At 40.3% G+C, this 22719-nt stretch overlaps 1 protein-coding gene and 1 pseudogene across 9 annotated transcripts in view; both read left to right on the top strand.

Annotated features, from left to right (window-relative positions):
* Positions 1 to 3256: 3256 nt before the first annotated feature.
* The window catches only part of TCP11L1 (t-complex 11 like 1), a 32468-nt gene continuing 13005 nt past the window's right edge, over positions 3257 to 22719 (top strand). For 3 of the 9 annotated variants that reach the window (XM_045523923.2, XM_045523921.2, XM_074372196.1), the window contains exons 1-8: positions 3539 to 4103; positions 5110 to 5271; positions 6191 to 6377; positions 12989 to 13121; positions 14287 to 14407; positions 15313 to 15533; positions 19190 to 19326; positions 22166 to 22362. In XM_045523923.2, coding sequence (XP_045379879.1) covers positions 6215 to 6377; positions 12989 to 13121; positions 14287 to 14407; positions 15313 to 15533; positions 19190 to 19326; positions 22166 to 22362 — 972 coding nt within the window. In that variant the 5' untranslated portion in view covers positions 3539 to 4103; positions 5110 to 5271; positions 6191 to 6214. Of the gene's footprint in view, positions 3395 to 3538; positions 4104 to 5109; positions 5272 to 6190; positions 6378 to 12988; positions 13122 to 14286; positions 14408 to 15312; positions 15534 to 19189; positions 19327 to 22165; positions 22363 to 22719 lie in introns of those variants that run through there. The other 6 variants (XM_074372197.1, XM_045523919.2, XM_045523915.2 and 3 more) reach the window with 6 other exon arrangements.
* On the top strand, positions 15791 to 15891 carry LOC123619631 (U6 spliceosomal RNA; annotated as a pseudogene).

Genomic DNA, 22719 nt, shown 5'->3' with positions numbered 1-22719 from the left:
CAGCAAATTTCAGATATCCTGTCACTTCATGTATAAAATTTCAGTATGCATGGCTAAAAGACAAAGACATTCAAAACATAACCACAGTATCATTATCACACACACAAAGCCACAATTCTTGAATATCATCAAAAAAGCAGTCAGTGTCGACATTTTATGATCTCATATGATTTTAACTGTTTATTCTCATAGGGCTCCAAACAGTTCATAAGCTGTAATTGGATAATGTGCTTCTTAAATCTTTTACTCTATAGATTTTTCTCTTTATCCGTCCTCCCTTCTTCTCTCTCTCTGTCTCTGTCACTGTCACTTTCTGTCATTGAATAAACCTGGTCAGCTGTTCTTGAGTTTCCTGCAGTCTGGATTTAGCTGACTGCAAGCTTGTACTATATCATGTTCCTCTTCATTTCTTGTAAATTAGTCATTAGAGCTAAAGTCTTCAACAACTTTTTATCCAAGTTAATGATTATTTTGAAACTACTACACTGTTAAGATACATTCAGCAAATAGACATGCAATATAACACAATTATAGTACAATTTTAAATCGTGCATCCTTATAATAATAAAACCTAAAGATTAACATGAGGCTAAATTTTAAACTTCAGACTTTTAACGAAAGGTAGGGAAAACTAAAGTGAGGTACCAATATGCTAGCATATTTTTATTTTCTAAGATAGAACTGATACTGACCAGTCTTTAAATGGGAGAAAGTTGAGGACTCATATCTATAGTGTATCTATAATACTAATTCTAATAAAGCAGGGAATAACTCTGTCAGCTGGGTTTTTTTGTGGTGTGTATTTTGCTTTTTTGCATAGGAAATTCGGGAAGGCAGCTCTGTTTACAATGAGGCAAAAGAGAAGGTATATCATGATTTAAGCATTGAGGATGTTTTTAGAAACAAACTACTGAAAGTGTGAGAGCATAGTTGGTAGAACAACTATATGTACTTGATTTGCAGCCTTTATTTTGCACATAATGGAATAGTGTGATTATTTGGCAACAAAACTGCCTAGTTATATGCAGCACTCTACTAGAATGATAACCTCATGGAAAACCTGGTTAAAACCACAGTTTACCTTGAACATCATAAATTTTTCAGAAAAATTGATCATGTTTATGACAGGTTTTAGCAAATTTTTTTTTCAAAGTTTTAAACTATAGGTCTGATGCTACCTACCCTGAGTGCCTTGGACAACACTCTTGTATCACGAGAACTGTCAATCATCACTTGCTGTTTGCCCTCATTCAGTCATCCCTGATGCCCTCCTGGGGACCCATCTCCACTTATACACCTGATGCCTAGGTGACTGAGCGTTGCCACCATTCTGGCTGAGTAGCCCAGGGCTAAGCACTGATCCAAGGACAGCCTAGCCGGAGGCTCCCAAAACTGACTTCACAAAATTAGCTTGGCCAATCAAATTTGATATAGAAAAATGTAAATTATGAAGGAGCAACAACTAAGAAAATAGAGAAGCTTGTCTCTAGTATAGAGAAGTGAAGAGACTGCACCCAAGAAGTAGAGATGTGATGCGAGATCCTCTGTGTCCTGGGAAGATGATAGAGTAGTACTAATCTCTAGAGCGGCAGCCAGCCTTCTTCCAAACCCTAGGTAGCAGGGCAGTGAACTCCTTTACCTAGAGGTAATTTGAGTTTCCAGTTCTCTTACCCTTAAAGCAAACATGTCAATGGTTTTAATATTTGAAGGAAACAACTCAAAATATATCAAAAGATTACAAGTAAGCTATTCCAAGTCAAATCGGTGGTTTTGGTGGTGTTACAGCTCCTCTCCACATGTGAAAATCGTTTATATTAATCCTTAAAGGCAGCTAGGGGACTCTCACTAGGGGAATCATCTAGGAATTCTTGCCTGACGCCACGCCCTGCCCTGCTGCGCCCCTTCCCCCCTCTTCAGGTGTTAGTTTTAGAACCACCAGGAGATTCTAAGGTGTAGTCAGGATTGAGAACCACAAATCTAGAGACCATAGTCTGAACTGGTACACTAGTCTGGACTCTGAAGTGAGAACTGAATGTTTTCTTCATAAATCTTAGTTCCAGTTAATTGAATATCTTAAGGATTCTCCCCTCCTCCCCTTTAACGTGCTCATTAGTGAATGGTTTGAGAGTGTTGTATTGCACTCAGCCTTCAGTACTTTAGAAATAACTTCCCACATGAGAGCTGTTTAAAAATGTTTGAAAGCACTAACTCCACTCCATCTTGTTTTGTTCTAGTTACTTAAATTTAACAAGATTCATAGGCTACAGGTAGGAGACTTGACTATTTCATTTTAAGACATACATGATTGATGCTCAGTCTTTTTATTTATTTATTTTATAAAAGTATAGTTAATTACAATCAATTTCTGGTGTACAGTACAATGTCCCAGTCATGACGCTGTCTTAAAGCATTTTATAAATGAACAGTTAGAAGTCACATAGCTTTCACTTTTTTAAGATTAGGCCCCAAAACTATTTCTATTCGTTCAGTTTGCTATCCTACTGCTATAAGCTGAGAAAAGCATGTAGCTTGCATCAGCTTTTCTTGCATCAGCAACTAGCACTTGGGGTGTTGGGAAAGGAAGCTCCAGAACAAGCTTGTCTGAACGTGGGATTTTTCCTTTCTAGAACACAGCGTTTGTCCCCTTGCCCTCCATCTTTTCAGAGATAGTCTCCTCTTTCGACAAAATGTAGCAGCCCCTTGGATAAAAGAGATGATCTAAACCAAACTGAGGCTGTGCCGTTAAAGTGAGGATTGGCTATCTAGGACATGGGCATGACCTTTTTTTTAAAACAGCCAAAATGAGGGGAAGGGAACAAACTGAGCAGCTACAAAACAGATGTAATATTTAAGTTTGAATACCGCTAAGCGGCCTATCCTTTTCCTTTACTGGACTGACTCCGCGCCGCTTCGCCGCCGCCCGCTGGGTCCGCCTTTCCGTACGGACACATGGCGCCGCTCTGTGTGAGGCGGGGGCCTCCCGGCTCCGAGTCCCCGCCCACGGCTCCCCTCGGCAGGCTCGGGGCGACCCTCCTGCGTCTTGGTACAGAAACAGGCGCCTCCCGGCTCCAGGCCCCGCCCACTGAACCTCCTTGGCGAACACTGGGCCGCGCCTCCAACCTTTCCGTACGGAAACATGGCGTCGTCCAGCGTGAGGCGGGCGCCTCCGGCTAAGAGCTGCCCTCCGCTGTCCGACGCTGAGGAGCGGCCGTGCTGGCCGCTACCCACCCGACCCGGGCGGGGAGGGCCTCTCGCAGCGCAGCGAGAGATGCGGCCTCGGAGGGGCAGAGGCTGAACCCTGCCCGCCGCGCATCCTGCCCGCCTCCAACGCGGCGCCGGCCGCAGGCAGATTCCCGGCCGAGCGGCAGGAGGGAGGACGCCGACCCCGCTGCAGGTGAGGGAAGCGAGCGCGGAGGCTGGCAGCCCAGCGGGGCCCGCACGGGGGGACCGAGGTCGAGAACACAGGCATTTCTTCGCCTTTTCCCGCCGGGTCGGGTCGCGTCCCGGTGATGTCAGCTGGAGGCGAGGACGAGGCTGTGACGGCGGGCGGGTTGAGCTTTAGCGCGGCCTTTGTCCCACCCCTCGAGGCCGTCCTCCAGGCGCGCCCCGCTTCCTTCGCTTGCTCCCGGCCCCGCCACTCCCTCGCCAGCCCAAACAGTTGTTTACAACGGAATCCGGACGCTGGGCGTGAGTGGCACTGAGTGCTAGAGAAAGTGATTCTCGTCGTCGGTGGACAGAGCCCCTTTCTTTTGCTGAAAGACCCTTTCTGCTGAGGAGTCTCTTGGGCTCGGCGTGCAGCTCACATAGATGGTCTTCACGGCAAGTGCGAGGATCCCCCCACCCTCGATTCCCTTTTTAGGCGTAGCGGGAGTTGGGGATTGTTGAATGAATGAGCACACTGCAAGCAATTAAATGGTTTCTCGCTGCATCCTAAAGCCCTCTAATTATAGTTGCCATATGTGGGAAGCCTGTTGTGTACCAGCTGTCGTCATGCACGCTCTGAGGTTTACACTTCCCCTAAACCGAAGAGGTAGGTAGCTGTCTTTTACAGATGAGGAAACTGAAGTTAACACAGCTAGTTAGGAGCCGGAATTGGAACCCAGGTATGTCTGAGACCAACGCCCATCCCTCCCTTATAAACATTAAAGAGATGACACAGCTATCAACAAATTCTTAGTGGGTATCTGTTTGGGGGACATACTTCTATGTATGGAGCATGTGTGGGGAATATGGTTGGTCTTACCCTTAAGAAGTTAAAGATCTAGGTGAAGAGTTAAAAAAAAAAAAAACTAGCAATTTGACAATCTGACCCTAACCCATCTCTCCCTCTTCACCTGCCCCTTGTTCTTCTACTCATTTCATTTGCCTTCGCTTGTGCCCCTTGAGTGAAATGTGCCCCCTACCCCCTGCCTTTTCACCTCTTCTCTCTCCAGACATTTTCAAATTGCATGAAATCCTACTCTTCAAAAAGACAAGTTCAAATATCACCTTTTCTGGGAAGGTTATCCCAGCCTCCTTCCAGGCAGAATAGTTTCTCCCTCTGCTAATATTCTCTTAGTGATTTCATAATGCCGTTAAAGCTCAAGTTTCACTATGTTTCCTTGTAAGAATGTCTGCCTCCCTTTCTAGACCATGACTTTTCATCATTCTGTTCCTATGTAAATAAGCATGTTTTTAATTGGATTTAAGGCAGGGATGAATGCTCGATGTCTACTAACCATTCTTACAGGATTTCACAGAAAGGTTCAAGCACAGATGAGGGTGGGAAAGCGACCTGGGAAGAGGCAGGCCTTGTGTGGAATCTTGAAAGGTTGGGTTAGTTTACTAAGCTGAATATTAAAGACCTGGAAATCCTGCTTTTCCTCCTCACTGCGAAAATGAGTTACTTCATCCTTTCTGAGCTCATTCCCAGCATGTAAAGAGGATAAAATTAGAAGTGGTTTTGTTTGTCCTTTCTCATAGGATATGCTGGTAATGTTATCTTTTGAGTCTTGGAGCATTTCCAGAGCCAAATAGGATTTAGGACAGAGAGGAGATGGGTGCCTGGAGTGGGATGCTGGAAAGTAAAGGGGAACTACATTAAAGCAACCTTCATATTGATAATTACAGGCCTGGAAATGTCAATTCCAGTAACGTCATTCTATTTAATGGGGACATCTGATGTTCAGAAAATTGTATCAGGTGACTCTTCTGTCTAATGTGCAGAAGGAAGTCTTCCAAACCTCCTGAGAACAGTCAACATTTCTTTTGATCCCTGGATTAACCTTCCAGGTGTGTAATGAAGTCTAATTAGTACATATGAAAATGTTTCATGACCTTTTAAGTGCTAATAGTACAAATGCTAATATTTTCAGTATTGTAAGTGCAGAAACGTTGTGTCTTTCTTCTCTCTTACTTGGAAACACCTTAGGAATAGAGAGCTCTAGGGAAAAACTAGGGGGGAAGAAACTTGACAAAAAACTTCCATAGCTTATAAGAGGTTACTATTCCAGGCCTTAATTGTCTGGCCCAGACCACCGGGTTGGGTATTATTCCTCTTCTAATCAGCAACTAAGTCAGTTAAAACCTGACCCAACCACATACATTATAGTTGTTTGCAACTTCCTACTTTACTCGCCATTTTTTCCTGCTAACTGGCAAGGAGTTAATAAAAATATTTGCCCCATATATTTTTCTAAAATGCTGCATAAGATTCTGCCTTCTGTTTGTCATCCCCAGGCATCATATCCACATAATAGGATCAGAGAACCAACTCCTCAGCCCAGTGTATATACTCACTTCAAAATCTGATGAAAAGCATTATTTCCAGAGTTTTCCAGTCAGCTCTCAGGAATTAAAGAATTGAATCACTCTTTGATTAAAATAGAAGCAGGCAGTTTATAGGTTATCTTCTAACATTTCAAGGCCCTGTGTTCTACTGATATAGTACTCGGAGTGGGACAAAAATACTTAAAATTATTAACCTCTGAGGTACAGGTCCATAAATTTGATAGTTATAAGTGTCATTTTACAGGTGATCTGTTTAATCATTGAAGTAGAATATTATAGCTGGATAAGATCTTAGCAAGCCCATTTATTTTACAGATGAGAAATTTGAAACCCAAAGAGATTAAATCATTTGCCCAGAGTCACACTGCTAGTTAGTGTTAGAGCAAGAACATTTTGGTTCATTTATTTTTTTATTTTGTAGGAAAGTGAATGAACTTAATTGAGAATGTCTGAAAATCTTGACAAGTCTAATATAAATGAAACAGGAAAATCAAAATCAAATGATTCTGAGCAAGGCCTTGAAGATGCTGTGGAAGGTTCTGAAAAAGCTTTACAGAAAAAAATAAAGTCGGGCTCTCCTAGCACCAGAAGAGTGCAAAGACCTCATGGTAAGCACATTTGACTTTGGTTAGAAGCAGTATTTTCATTGTTTTCAGATATTTTTATTAGGCTTCCTTGTACACGTTGCCCTGAGCTAGATTCTAATAATATAACATTGCCAATAATTAGCACTTAAGAGTAGCAATAGTTTCACAACTGACAGCCTAGTCACTTGTAGGTTTTCAATTGCATAAGGAATTAAAATTTTAGAATAATGTCCAGAATATTTCTGTCTTCCTCCAGCCTCAGCGACATTCCAGTTTTTCTGATGTGCTCTGAGAAAAGGAGGGTGGAGTGTAAATTGCAGCTTTAATTAAAAGAATGTTAGAAAAGTCCAAGACAGGTTACAGCCAGGACTGTGCTTGTGCAGGTTAGAGAAAAAAGTTTTTGACTGTGAGTGAGTGCACCACACCCTAAACTCACTGCCTAGGGGCTTAGTTCCCAGGAGCTTGAGGGGAGTCAGTTGGCTGAAGGTGTGTGGTGAAGTCAATTCAGATGCCTGGCCTGGAGCAGGCCTGGTGGATGAAAGGCTGGCAATTTCTGCAGGTTTTCCCAGCAGAGGCTCCAACTCCTGTCTTTCATTAAGAATACTCAAGTGTTTTGAAGTGAATCCAAAAATGAAGGTTTTAAGAGGGAGTGTCATAGTCTAAGAATGTCAGTGTTGATGTTATCTCTTTAAAGTTAGATGATCAGTGATTCTTAATATTTGGAAGAAATACAGACATTTTGGGGTTTGAGGTTATGTTCCTTTAAAAATGATAAAAGCCCTCCCCAGGTATTTGATTATAGTCAGCATAGTATTCTTATAGCAAACACCAGATTTTACTGTGGTATATTTGTGGTATTTACTGTTTTATTGTGGTTTATTATCACATAGATTCTGGTAAATATACTGCTAGGTCAAATTGTGTTCAGGGAAGGAAACTGTATTATCACGCATTTTTTTTTTATGCGTTGTCTCCAATGTGTATAGTTAAAAAGCATCTCGTTTCTCATTTTAAAAATAAGGAAAATACACATCTCTTAGGGTGGTTGTAAAGATTAAATGAACTCACATAAAGCTCTTAGAACAGTGCTTGGCACATAATAAATGCTCAATAAACATTAGTTGTTAATACTACTGCTACTACCATGTCATCTGCTGCATTTAAACATATCCAGGACTGATGGCTGTAACGTGGCTGTCTGTGGCCAATATGGTAGTTTTATCACTTGCAGTTTCTGGTAACAGAGTGCCTTTGGTTTAGCTCTTCAGTCATTCTTTGATTAATGGCCTTGCTTTTGGCATCCTGTCAGTCTGATGGCATGATTCCAAATTAATGTCAAGCCAACCCTAGACTGCATTGTCTGAAATTGTATGTGGATGTATCCTTAAGACAAGTGTACTTATCCTGGGATCCATGATCAAGTGTTCTGGGAACAGTCAAAAAGGTGTATCAATTTGGGTGTATGTCCATTTTTCTAGGAAGAAGATCATGGGAGCTGTCATTAAATTCTCACAGAGGTCCATGTCAAAATGAGATCTGAAATCAGTGCCTGAAAATATTGTCTCTGGTTTTCTTGCTCCTTCTCCTTGTAGTAATTATATCAGTATAGTACTGTGGTAAAAACTAAGACCTCAAGACTGGGGACCAGGTCAAGAGGCATCATTGCTTACAGAGAGTATAAATAAGAATTTATAAAATAGGAAATTAGCTATCTGCAGACACTTCTCCCAAACCATGTGAATGTGGAGCTACTGAGTTTAAAGTAAAAATCACATCTGGGTATCTACAAATTAAAAGCAAAAAGATAGCCTTTAGCCTTTCAAATTTATAATACAGAGTAAATTTTAAGGGGTAGAACTGCTGTTGGTAACTGTGATACTATGATTTCTAATAGGAAATACATGTTTGGTCTTCTAGTTTCTGGCACAGAGCTCCTAAACCATTGGAATTTCCTAAGTGATGAGAGCTAGAAATATGCTTTTGTTATGCTAATGAGGTGACTTTTGGAAAGCACCGAAGTAACCTAACCCAAGGATGGCCACTTGGTTGTCTGGGATTCAACCTTGTGATTAGAGGATTGGAACTTTTCTGTCTCACCCACCCTACCTCTGGGGAGGAGGATGGGGCTGGAGGTTGTATCAGTTGCCAATGGCCAGTTATTTAATCAAGATTGCCTATGTAATGAAGTCTACATAAAACCCCAGAAGGATGGGGTTTAGAGGGTTTCTGGCTTGGTGAACACGTGGAGGTGCTGGGAGAGTGGCACGCTGAGGAAGTACCACGCTGCTTCTCCGTATCTTGCCCTATGCATCTTTTCCATCTGGCTGATCCTGAGTTACATCCTTTTATAATAAACCAGTAATCTAGTAAGTATGTTTCTCTGAGTTCTGTGAGCCGCTCTAGCAAATTAATCGAACCCAAGGAAGGGGTTCTTGCAACTTCCATCTGTAGCCAGTCTGTCAGAAGCAGAGGTGACAACCTGGGCTTAGGACTGTTGTCTGAAGTTGCCGGTGGGGGGTTGGGGCGGGTTGTAGGTCTGGGCCCTTAAGCTGTGGAATCTGACCCTAACTCCATGTAGATAGTGTCAGAATTGAGTTGAATTGTAGGACACCCCCGCTGGTGTCTGAGAATTGCTTGGTAGTGTGGGGGGGAAATCCTTCACCCCTACACTTAATGGAATTTGAGTGCAGAACTTTTAGTAACTGATACAGAATATACAGAAAGGAAAAATGTCTGGCTTGTAAGAATTGGTTGGCACTAATCCGAGGTGGTGATTTCATTCTAAAAGATGATTTGTTCTTTAAACATAGAGATCCTTAGAGTAAGGATCAATCAACTGTAACTTAATGCTTCCTGTAAATTTCTCTGCGTCCATATACTTTATTCATTCAGTCATTTATTCATTCATTCATTTATTCATTCATTCATTAGCAGTGCCTCCCTGAACAGCAAAATTGGGGAAGTTTTAAGATAAGGGCGCATGTATATTCATGAAGGAGCTTGAGCAGAGGAGAATTCCACTTAGAATTGGGGCAAAGGTTGCCAGAGCCAAACAGTTGATTGAAATCGGGAGGGTCAGAAAAGGTCAACATCTTCATTCCTTAGGGTCTGACCAGTCTGAGGTCTCAGCATGTAGTTTCCATCCTCCACCTGGTTGGGGGCCTTAGTTTCTACAGAACTCAAAGATATGTATCAGATTATTATGTATGTTCCTTGAGAAGGAATTAGGACTCTGCTTTATCACAGAATTGTTGTGTCTTGACTACTTTTCCTTTGTTCTTTCATTATCTCACTTCCCTAAAGATCATTAATTACTCAGACCTGTTCAAGGGCAAGCATTGTGGGCAGGCTTAGATCACAAAGTGGCTTAGGTCAAAAATGGCTTCTCTTATGTTAAGAAAGCCACACCTCAGTCTCTTTCTCTTGGGACCACCAACCCTATCTGCTTACAATACTTTGGGACTATGCAGATAACCTTTTTCTGCTTAACCTTTAACCCACTAATTTTAGCCTTTTACCAGAAGATCTTGCCTGCACCAGTATTACTATTTTATTCTAATGGTGATTTTTTTTTTGATTGAAGTGTAGTTGATTTACAATATGATGTTACTTTCAGGTATAGAGCAAAGTGATTCAGTTATATGTGTGTATATTTTTCAGATTATTTTCCATGGTAAGTTATTATAAAATATTAAATATAGTTCCCTGTGCTATACAGTAAATTCTTGTTGCTTATCTATTTTATGTATAGTAGTTTGTAACTGTTAATCCCATACTCCTAATTTATCCCTCCCTGCCTTTCCCCTTTGGTAACCATAAGTTTGCTTTCCGTGTCTTTGAGTCTGTTTGTTTTGTATACAGATTCATTTGTATCATTATTATTTTATTTTTTTATGTGTTTTTTGAATTTTTAAAAATACACTTCTCTGCTCACAAACACCTTCTGCTGTAGCATTTAGTCACCTAGTTGATTGGTAAAAGATGTCATATTCAGATGAAAAACATCAGTAGTTATTCCAGTTAATATTTCCCATTTAGCATTTTAGTGTATTAAATCAGGTCCTTGTGAGATTAATTGGATAAAGGGATGACATTAAATTCTTATATTTCTAAAGTGAAATGAATTATGAACTCAGTTAGACTAGACTGAATTATGGTGTCTGTATATCCAGTTGATCAGTCAATGTTTATTAGTTAATCAGTCCACGGTGGGTAGCAGGAATCCAGCAATGAATCAGGCTCACATGTCCTTGGTCCCTCAGGGAGCTTGCAGTTCAGTGAGGAAGAAACTGTAACAAATTCTGCACAGTGTAATGTGATTTATGGATAGGCTTTACCCTTGCTTCATTGTACTCACTGTAGTAGCTGTTTGAATGACATCTGCCGTCTGCCTTCAGTAAATGTCCATCCACTTGTGTCACTAGAATCGTATCTTTAGAGATCCCAGAACACCGTAGTAAGAAAAGACAGAGAGTATAACCATTCTGAATTAGAGCTTCATTTTATTTTGGAATCTGTTCCTAGCCTCCCAAAGAGCATGTTTTTTTGTTTTTTGTTTTTTGTTTTCCAAAGAGCATATTTAACTTAATGTAGTTTTCAGTTTCTCTAACAGAGCATCAGTGCACAAACACTGTAACAGAATTCAGCAGCAGCTTTAGTGTTACATCATGTAGTAAAATAAATTGCAGGGTGAAATGAATGTAACCTTACCACTTTTCATGTCTCTTACTGCAACTGAGGTTCTCACAAATTGAGGTGAAGCCATGTTGTCCACTAGATGGCATCTTTGTAAGTTCTTATTTATGAAATTGGTAAATTTGAGAACTCCCCCCCCCGAAAAAAAACGAGAAAAAAAAAAAATCCCACAACCCTATAATTAGCATGCCATGAATAATTCCTGTGCGTGTAGATCTGTAACATATCCTGATCATATCTTAGAATTGTAGCTTTTATCTTTCTTGATCAGGTACCCTCCATTAATAAGTCTGATTTCAAGTAGTCTTTAACTTGGACATTTCCTGAAAACTTTCTTCTTCCTGATTGTCTGATGGTTTCTGCACCTGGTACAAGTGCGTCTGATCCCACATATGCCCAAAACAATGAGAAAATACTTGCCTATTATTTGAAAGAGTCTTGTTACCAAACAAAAGTTCGTGGGGGATCTGTTGGGCCTTGATTTTGAATACTTACTGTATTTTACCAATATCCATAAAGCCAACTTTATTGATTCTTTTTATTTATATTCTCTGGAAATACTGAAAAAAAATTTTGTGAGTTTTCTCAACTTCCCCTTATGTGACTAAATAAAGATTTTTACCAGGCAGGATATGACGAGCTCTTAAATTTGATTCCTTCTTTGGGTAAACAAAAGAAAAAAGTAAAAGAAGAGGGAAATAACTTCACTAACCTAGGAAAATCTTTATAACTATTAGACCCTGTGCAAACTCATTTTAAGCCTAGATCTTACCACCATCACATAAAAATAATAGAATCATCTTCTAGGCCAGTGCTCTTCAAAGTATAGTTTCTGGGACCATCAGTGTCAGTTGGAGACTTGTGAGACATGCACCTCTCCAGCCCCACCCCAGATAGGCTAAATCAGAAACCCTGAGAGGGGCCCACCAACCTATTTTCACAAGCCCTCTGTCTGATTCTGATACAGGCTCAGGAACTGCTATCATGGACTTTAAAAAAAAACAACAAAAAACAGCTTTACTGAGGTAGAATTGATATACAAAAAGATACACGTGTTTAATCATAGAGTTTTTAAGAGTAGGAGTTAGCCTTTCTTTGTTCGTTGGCTCAGAAACACCTGAGGAGATTTGTATGAGAACTTTTTTCTGGAAGATAAGTCACAGTCTTTATCAAGACATAGAGAAGAACAAAGATCAGTTATGAGGCTATTGCGGCTGCTGATACAGACGTAAATTTGACAGGACCTGGATAACAGGGCAGTGGAAAGGGAGAAAGCAGAGCTGACTCTGAGGTTTTTGAATCAATGGGCCTGCGTTCTACAAATTCTTGTGTCACACATCCTCTGATTTGTTCACTGGTCAACTTCAGAACTCATATTCTGTCCTAGTATCCTGTCCAGGGTAGTAGTTTAGCATTGTTTAAACAGCACCAGCCTAAAGTACTTAGTGCTGTTTTATTTTGGGGAGAGTCATTCATGGCGCAGTGTTAGTGATGGAGCGAAATGCAAACTACTGAGGGAAGCGAAAGAGAAGATGTGAAATCTGGTGTTTTTTTTCCCATTTAAGATAGACAGGAGGCAGAGGGATTAGAAAATAAATCCTCTGCTTCTTGGGAAAGTGATAGTAACGTTAAAAAGTTTTTCTAAGTCTCAGTTTAATCATTTTCCATAGACTGGTTTTAGCAAAAAAAGAAAAAAAAAAAAAAGAAAACCAGATATTTTGAGTACTAAAATGATTTCTGCTTTTAGAAGTCTAGGTTAGAAGAAAAAAGTCAATATGAAATAGGTAAAATTCTATTGTTGAAATTGCCAGAGTATTTTCATAAATAGAGGCATAATTGAAATTTTTAGCTGGTACCAGAACCACTCACTGCCTTCTTAATTCAACAGAAATCCTAACCTAGAGGAGCAAACCTCTTACACTGGGTTTCTGTTACAGCTAGTCCTCCTCGATTTGTGACAGTGGAAGAACTTCTAGAGACTGCAAAAGGAGTCACTAACATGGCCCTGGCCCATGAAATTGTGGTAAATGGAGACTTTCGGATTAAACCAGTTGAATTACCAGAAGACAGGTGAGGTTGTTACTGAGTTGTCTTGTTTAGTAGAACACAACCATTTTCCATTTCTGGAAATGCCTTCTTCACTGATGTCAGTACATTCTAATGTATTTTTCCTTTCATATGTTGTTTAAAAAAAAATTCCTATCCTGGGAATTACTAGAATTTGAAAGTGGATCTCAGGACAGCTGTTCCTTCAAAATGTGAACAGGTCTGGAAATCTCCTGTGGAAATCTTTCATGTCAGCTTCTCCTTACTCCAAAGGATTTAGCTGCCTCGTCTTGTGTTTCTGTTGCATTGCTTCCTGCGTTTCTCCTTTGTAACTGTCGCGCTGTACCACAGTCGTTGATTTTCTTGTGTTCTTCATCAGACTAAACTCTACAGAGATGAGGACTGTGCATTCTTCTCTATCCCTAGCACCTGGCACATACATTGGATTAAAAGCTGTATTGATTGTAAGGTGCACCTTTTAAAGATAGACTGTCACCAGAAAGAAAAAAAAAGTATTGCCCATTATAACTGTGAATATAATCCCATGAAAAAATTGGTATTCTGTTGACAAAGGAGGAGAAATGGGCTACTGGGTCAGCAAGCTACAGTGTCTCCCACATGTGGCTTCTGAATATGACTTTACCAACATTTCTTACATTCTGCAAGGGTAGTATTTTTTTCTTGGTAATAATGAAGAATTACTTGTTCTGTTTTCATGATATAAAGACTAGTTTTCATGAAATGTTATATATAAGTTGGTATAGTTTGGTACATCATTGAACGGTTGTCCCATATGTCTCATGAGAAACAAACTTGAAGTTTAAAGTCTTAAACTACTTAATCATAGTCTTAGGAAAAGGTTCCATCATAAATATTTTAGGAAACTTGCTGGTATCAGGTAACTAACAGCTTTGGACTTTCCGGTACTCTTTTTATCATATAGACTGTTATGTGCTGTTAATTGGACTAATGTCATCTGTCACATTAGTTGAAAGTTATCCTTTGCAGTGAGGTACTTATTGAAATAGATCACTAACTAAAAATAAGGTAAGTGATTATTTTAAGTATGTCTGAGAAATCTTCCCTTCATCCAAATTATTATTATTTTTTTAAATTTCTCACCCTAAGCCCATAGAATTTGTGCTTTTGAAAGTGATTTGAGGCTTTTATGTTTTTCATTTGCTACCAGCTTGGAAAAGAGAGTAAAGGATATTGTACATAAAGCTTTTTGGGATTGCCTGAGTGTTCAGCTAAGTGAAGACCCCCCAACGTATGACCGGGCCATCAAGCTTGTTGGCGAGATCAAAGAGGTGAGGGGAAGAGCACATTGTGGTGCTTTCTGGTGTGTTAGGACTGTTTATTCAACTTCTCTGTGCTATTGTGCAAGAAGACCTTAAGGAAATTGAAGGATCAAGATTTCTAATTGCTTGCGGAAATGTGGATTTAGAGTATTTTTGGCTTAATGCCCTTTAAAAAATTTCAAACAAGCTATGATAACCTGAGGGCGTTACTCTTATAAATGAAAAAAAGGTTCATATCTTAAAAAAACAGAATTATTTAAAGAAAACACATTATTTTATAAAATATAGATGATTTATAAAAATTTTAATAGGTATAGACACATCTTCAGTTTATAGTGACCAAAAAAGTGATTCAGTCCGTTCGGTAGAGAAGACATTAAGTGGAAGGTAGATCCGTTTTTACAATACCTTTAGCAACAGTATCAAAGAAGTAATGAATCTGTGGAAATTGGTGTCTGTCATTGGCTCACAGGCTCACATTAATCAGGTTTGGTTTTTTTTTTCATTTTTAACATTTTATTCCTGTGTCCATAGGAAAATTAGAGCTTAAATGAAGCTTGAATAAAGCTAGTCTAAGTGTTTTTCTGTAGATTTGTTGTATAAGAGTTTAAAATATGTTCACCATTACAGTAGCGATTGGTAAGCCCCTATTGAGATAGTTGTAAGTTCCTTTAGGAATAATCAAAAATGGTGTCTGAGCGGGGAGGGTATAGCTCAAGTGGTAAAGCCCATGCTTAGCATGCATGAGGTCCTGGGTTCAATCCCCAGTACCTCCTCTAACAGTAAATAAATAAGTAAACCTAATTATCTCCCCCCACCAAAAAATAAATGAGTGAATAAATAAATAAGTAAAATTTTAAAAAATGATGTCTGACTAGGAAACTTTGATTAAACTTGGCTGTGCTTTCTTGTAGACTCTCTTATCTTTCTTGCTGCCTGGTCACACTAGACTGAGAAACCAAATAACAGAAGTCTTGGATCTGGATCTGATAAAGCAAGAGGCAGAGAACGGGGCCCTGGACATTTCCAAGCTGGCAGAATTCATTATTGGCATGATGGGGACACTGTGTGCACCTGTTCGAGACGAGGAAGTTAAGAAGCTAAAGGACATTAAGGAAATAGTGCCCCTTTTCAGGTATGGGAATTGTGTTAATCGCCTTCTGCTCACGTAAAATGCAGAGCCTGTTTTCAAAGTTAGACTTCCTCAAGCATAGCTGTTCATGCATTAAAAAAAAATTGAAGAGGGGAGGGTACAGCTCAGTGGTAGAGTGGGTGCTTAGCGTGCACGAGGTCCTGGGTCCAGTCCTCAGTACCTCCATTAAAAATAAATAAATAAACAGAATTACCCCCCCCAAAGCAAACAAACAAAAAGTGAAAAGCAAACGTTTTGTTGTGCTCACTTCGGCAGCACATGTAAAATTGGAATGATACAGAGATTAGCATGGCCCCTGCGCAAGGATGACATGCAAGTTCATGAGCGTTCTGCATTTTTTAAAAATAATGATTATTATAAGAAAGGAATGAGGTAGGAAAGGAGGAAATGAAGGAAGGGAAGAGAAAGGAAAGATAGGAAGGAAGGAAGGGAGTGAGGGAGGGGACCCTCAGTGAAGTTCCACATGTCCTAGTCCCTGTGCTCTAAATGGTTGAAGGCACGTCAGGGCGAAGACTGATAATTAACATATGTTTAAAAAATGTTACAATTCAAATCTATTTTTTACCAAAATCAATATAAAATTCAAAGACATGAAATATCCAAAAAATCAAAACATGTTGTAAAATAGAAAAGTAGAAAGAAGGAAAAAATTTACCCATAATTTTACTACACAAAAGCATAATCACTGTTATTGATATATAAATTTTTTGTCTTTTTTTACCTCAACATTTTATTTTGAAAAGTTACAAACCTACAGAAAAGTTGCAAAAAGAGTACAATCAACCCTCATCTATTCCTTACATAGATCTACCAGTTTTTAACAATTTGCTTTATCTTTTTATATATACAAGAGTATGTACGCATGTGTGTATATTTCTTCCCCCGAACCTTCTGATGATAAATGTCAGCATTAACTATTTCAGCAAGTACTTCCTAAGAATGTGGATATTGTCCTACATAATCAAAATACAACCAGGACATTCAAGAAACTTCACATTAATATGATCCTATTAACTAACATTTAGTCCATATTAACTTCCTTTAGTCTTTTGAATATTTATTTTTAAATATATATAATTGTGATCACATTTATATAATTTTTATGCTAATATGAACATAGGATTGACAAGATGCTGCCTGAGAATTTATCTTTCGGTTAACTGCTTAGCTGTTTTCCTGTAAACGGATAAAGGTGTTACGTATCAACTGGGCAGCATTGCTAGTGGGGTGAAATGGCCTCTAATTGGTAAATTGCATCTAGATAGAAAGGAATGATAATGAGCTATAAATACTGGAAGGGACAACATACTTTGTACTTCCTTGAGTGGGTAACTTTTATAACTGGGCATGCACCATGGAGACCCTAGAAGCCATGCCATGGAGTTGTTACAAAATATATTGGGGCGTGAGTCTTTTAACCCAGGGGGCTCCCACATTTTCTGAGATGTCTGCTCATGCCTGATATTGTAACTTCCTGAAGAGGAGTGCTTGGTGCTACCCTGTTGGCAAGCTGTGTGACTAGATGGTGCCAGACCTGTGGCTTGTGTTCGTCTTGTGAGTCTGAATGTTCAGCTGAACCTAAGAAGACCTCCCAGTGGGCGTGGCAGGCCTGGTCTTTTTGCTAACACTACACCCTAATTATTTCACTTATGCTTTCATTGAAAGTGTCATCGAGATAATTGCATATTCACATGGAATTTTAAGAAATAATACAGTACACTTTATCCAGCGTCCCCCCGTGGTTAACGTTGCAAAACTGTAGTTTATCACAACCAGGATGTTCACACTGATACAATCTACTGGTCTCATTTAGATTTCCTGTTTACACATGTGTGTGTTTATGTATAGTAGTTTTTTTGCAATGTTACCATCTAAGTTCACATATCCACCACCACATTCAAGGTACTGAACAGTTCCAGCACCACAAGGATCTCTTGTGTTGCCCTTTCATAACTAACTTTTTTAAAACTCCCCATAAGCATTTTCAGTGTCTGCAAAATACTCATTTGCATAGATAGGATTAACTAGTTCTCTGTTAAAATGGACAATTACATTATACATAGTTATTTACTATATAACCCTGCAATGAACATCTCTGCACAAAACTTTTTTCTATATTTTAGGTTATTTCCTAAAGATAGATTCTTAAAATGGGATTACTGTGTCAGAGGATGTGAACAGTTTTAAGGCTCATTGCATGTTACCAAGTTGCTTTCCAAAAGTTTTATAAGCAAAAAAAGTTTCATTTCCATTTCATTATGATATCAGTATTCATTGTTTAGGAAAATGCCTTGCATTGTAAGGTTACCTCAGGGTTTATAAAGAGCACGTTGAAAAGACTATCTAAAGTAACTAAAAATAGTTACTGATTTGTTCATTCATTCAGCAGGCTCTAACTGAGGACACCTTGTGTGCTAGGCATGGTGTTAGACATTAGAAATAACATAGTCGGTAAGTGCTCATAGTCTAGCCAAGTTAAAGGAAGAATGCCTTGTAGCAAACTCAACCTAACTCAGATTCCTCCTGGAAAGAGAAGGGACTGAGCAAACTGGGAGTACACACCCTACCTAAAGGAGGCTGCAGTGGCCTCTTAGTGCCAGCCGATTGTGGCCATGATGGAACATGGGCCCACATTGCCAGATCTTTTGATTTTTCAAGAGAAGCTAGAAATCCTGGTTTTTAAAAACACCATGAAAGCACAAAACATGTTTGTGGGTTACTTCCAGTCAGTGGTCTGCCAGTTGGCAGTTTCTAGTAGTCTCTGATTTCCTGTGTGGATTTAGGGAACTGTTGGAAATGCTCAAAGAAGAGGCAGAATGCCCTCCAGGAAGTGGACTGCTCCCTGTATTTGGGAGACAGACAGCATGGCAGGGGGAGGGGCCCTGAATTGTTCTCAGACACACATAAACGCCTGGTGTGTGGGTGAGTTTATTCTGTCATATGATGTTCATTCAGTCCCCCAGGGCATCAGGAGACTTGGAGGACGTTTGACCCTGTTCCTCCCTCCGAGTAGGGCCACACCTAAACCTGCACCTTGAGTTTGTAACCACTTTCTGCAAGTAGGTCACTTAGCAGCTCCCACCTCTGGCAAGAGTGGTTCTGGTACACAACAGGCAGGATGGAAGGCATCCTTGGCGTCGGGTCAGGTCTGCTCATCGGGTGCTTTCAGAGTGTGGACTAGCAATTATGCCACCAGAGCTCCAGCATAAAACCTGCCCCGAAACTCAGACTGGGGTGAGAGGAAAGGTGAAAGAGAATGAACCAACATGAGAATGGAGAGCGGGGGGAGTGGGAAGATGGGGGGCTCTCTGCTTTTAACCCCTGGTCTGGGGCTGTCCTTCCCCTGAGGCTGCCATGAGGCCTGACCCACAGCCAAGGAATGAGTTCTGGGCCAGACAGGCAGTTGTGGGAAGCTATGTTTGCCTAGGGGTGAGAGTGGGGACAGAGAGCCACTTAAAAATGTGCAGTCCTTTCTTCTAAATTTATTTGTCTATCTGCTTTCTCATGGTTTCCCCAATTTTTCTTGCCACCCTTTCTGAGATGAGAAGTCTGTCTCAGATCAGCTCACTTCTTTCCTTTCCAACAGCGTTTACTTTACAAGCGCCCAGTGCTAAATCCTCTCATCTCGTTTCTTTCAGGGCAATCTTTTCTGTGTTGGACCTGATGAAAGTGGACATGGCTAACTTTGCGGTCAGTAGCATTAGACCGCATCTCATGCAGCAGTCAGTTGAATATGAAAGGAAGCAGTTTCAGGAGATTTTGGAGAAGCAGCCAAGTACGTTTAATGTTCTGTGGTGTTTGTTGTCTGTGTTTATTCATTTTAGTTGCTGTGGCTTGTTGCATAACGACATTTTAAAACAAAACAACAGCTTAGTATGAGAGTAGTCTAATTTGAAGACAGAAAAGCACAAGATGTTAGGCCTTGAAAACTTAGTTGACAAGCAAGAGAACTGTAAACAGGAGAGAAGTATAGAAATTTAAAAGAATGAAGGAATCCTAAATTAAATGAGTTTTTAATGAAAACATCAGTTCGAGGTAAATTGTATACTTGGTCTTGATTTTAAAAACATGACAAACTTCCTATGACTGTTTAACTCACTTTTCTCCTCCGTCTGAGGTACGTGAAGAATTTCACTTTGGTTCTGTTCTGTATGCATAAATCTTCCGGTTTCACATCCAGAAAAAGTCTCATTTTTATGAACCTCTCAGATGACTGCAGGAAACAGATAATTTAGAATCCAAAACTATCTTGCATTTCTAGCGTGCTTTTTTTGGTCTCTGCATTGGCAGCTGACGTTCTGGGTGAATTGCAGTCTCCAGATCCAATTGATTATGAGTTCTGTTTACCCTCTAACTTTGCTGGTCACAAGATGAAAATGGCAATCTCTGGATAGATTGTGTTGCCACACCAGAATAGTTAATTCAGTGCCCTGAGCAGTTGTTCATCCAGCCCCAGACAGGGAAGTCTGAGATGGCCCTGGGGGCCAGGAAGAGTCAAGAAAGCACAGAGCAGAAGGAGCAGTACTAGAAGAAGATATTTGGTTAATGTTTACCGTGTACTAGTCTTGTGCCAGGGGCATACAGGTGTTGCCTTACATGACCTCACAGTAAACCCATGAGGTAGGTGCTGTTTTTTAATCCCATTTTACAGATGTGGAAATTGATTTTGAGGGATTTTTTTTTTTATCAGAACTGATGACCACACAGCTCCCTTTCTCAACCAGTATTGTATTGCCCCTCGGGAGACATCAGGGTTGCGGTTTTATAGGCTGAAGAGCCTTAGTATGAGAGCCAGGTGCTGGCAGCTGGGGCCCAGTCCCTGAGCCAGTCAGAGTCTAGTGCTTGTCGCTCACAGCATGAAAGCCAGGGTTTCCCGGAGCTGGTGGCCTACAGAGTGCCGTCTGCCAAAGGCTGAAAGGAGAGAAGCTCAGAAGCAGGAGCTCAGCGTGGTCAGTGTTTGGGCAGAGCCAGAAGTGTGTCATCTTGCAGCAGTGAAAGGTGGACTTCAGCCGTGCCCGCGGCTGCCCACATGGTTTTCAGGTAGCCTCCGTGGGCAGAGCTGCAACCAGTTCAGGGTCCTGTCAGAGGGGTTTTTTGCTCAATGTGAGCACTTGAAAAGAATGTATATTCTGTTTTTGAGGATGTAATGTCCTAAAAATATCAACCTAGTCCAACTGTTCTAATGTGTCATTTAGTATCCTGTTGCCTTATTGATTTTCTTTCTGGAAGATCTATCCAGTGATGTTAGTGGTGTGTTAAAGTCTACTATTAAATTGTACTCCCATCAATTTCTCCCTTTATGTCTGTAAGTATTTGTTTTATAAATTTAGCTGCTTCCATATGGGGTGCATATATGTTAACGAGTGTAATATCCTCATCTTGTATTGCTCCTTTGATCATTATGCAGTGTCCTTCTTTATCTTTCTTTATGGCCTTTGTTTTAAAGTCTATTTTGTCTGATATGAGTATTGCTACTCCCGGTTTCTTGTCATTTCCATTTGCATGAAATGTCTTTTTCTATCCTCTCATTTTCAATCTATGTGTGTCCTTCACCCTAAAGTGGGTCTCTTGTAGTCAGCATGTTGTAGGTTCTTGTTTTATTATCCAGTCAGACACTCTATCTTTTGATTGGAGCATTTAGTCCACTGACATTTACAGTAATTATTGATAGTTGTGTGCTTATTGCCATTTTGAACTTTTTTTTCCAGTTGACTTGGTATTTCTTCTTTGTTCCTTTCTTTTCCTTTTGTTTTTCTTTTTGTGGTTTAATAATTTTCTTTTGTATTAGCTTGGTTTCTTTTTGGTTTTTGTGATTCTTTTGTATACTTTTGATTTGTAGTTACCCTGTTTTTCAAATATGTTAACCCATTACTCTATCTGTTTGCTTTAGACTGGTAGCATGTAGTCTTTGCTCGGTGTGGACAGAAACCTCATCTTCTTTCTCTTATGTTCCTCAGAGTCCATGGTGCTTTACTCAGCTTAGAAAAGTAGGGAAAACATGATGACAGATGAGAGACAACTGAGGTTCCCCATACAGTGCTGCAAACACTGCGTAATGCACATCAAACATGTGGTAGAATTTAACCTCTCACCAGGCTGAAAGTAAACCAGATTGATACAAGACGAGGATCTAGACAAGGACAAGCCTCATCTTTAATGTGGAGGATACTTTACACTAGGAAATTCTAGCCAGTGTCTTATCCCATCTGTCTCTGGCAAGAATTTTTGCATCTCACTGAGCTGGAGTCATCAGAGCTTCCAGCCACATGTCATGCAGTGAACAGTCAGGGTAGGGGAGAAGAAAGCGACGGTTTGTTGAACATCAGGTTGAACAGGGCCTGGCTTCATGCTTTATATCCACCATCTTGGTTAATCTTGGTTAATGTGAGGTGGCGGTGGACATTTCTTTATGTTAAGAATCTTGACAGACAGATTACGACGTACCTAAGATCCCTCAACCAGTCATGGGCAACTGCGTTTTGAGTGGAGGTCTGTTTGATTCCAAAGTCCATACTCTAGACTCTACCACACTTCCAGAATGATCCTCCCTAAAGGAATTCTGGGAAGCATCCCTCCTGACCGTTCCAGTAATGCTTGAAGCCTTGTTTTCACAGATTCCCTGGACTTTGTTACCCAGTGGCTGGAAGAGGCCGCAGATGACCTTCTGAGTCAGAAGTATAAGAATGCCCTGCCGGCTGGGGAAGGGGCCGCTGGCTCTGGGGACGGTCCCAGTCCAGATCCTGTTGAAGTCCAGAATTATGCATACCTGATGCTTCTAAAATGGGACCACCTCCACAGACCTTTCCCTGAAGTAGGTGCTCCAGGGCAATCTGACTGCTCGTGTCTTTTTCTGCTGTTGAACTTTTAAAAAATAATAGTTTTGTTACAATTTACATACTAGAAAATTTTCCCTTTCGAGTTGTACAATTTATTGGTTTTTAGTAGATTCGTAGAATTGTGCGACTGTTACACTGTTTAATTTCAGAACAGTTTCATCTCCCCAGAAAGAAACCCTGTACCCATTAGCAGTCACTACCCATCTGCTCTCCTCCCATCCCTGGCAACCATTAGTCTCCTTTCTGTCTGTATGGATTTGGCCTATTCTGGACTTTTTGTATAAATGGAATCATGCAATATTGGCCTTTTGTGTCTTACTTCTTATAAGCAT

Source organism: Camelus bactrianus, chromosome 10 (assembly GCF_048773025.1).
Source record: "Camelus bactrianus isolate YW-2024 breed Bactrian camel chromosome 10, ASM4877302v1, whole genome shotgun sequence".
Lineage (NCBI taxonomy): Eukaryota > Metazoa > Chordata > Mammalia > Artiodactyla > Camelidae > Camelus > Camelus bactrianus.
Note: the sequence above shows the minus strand (reverse complement) of the source record. Positions and strands in the feature narration are given on the sequence as shown.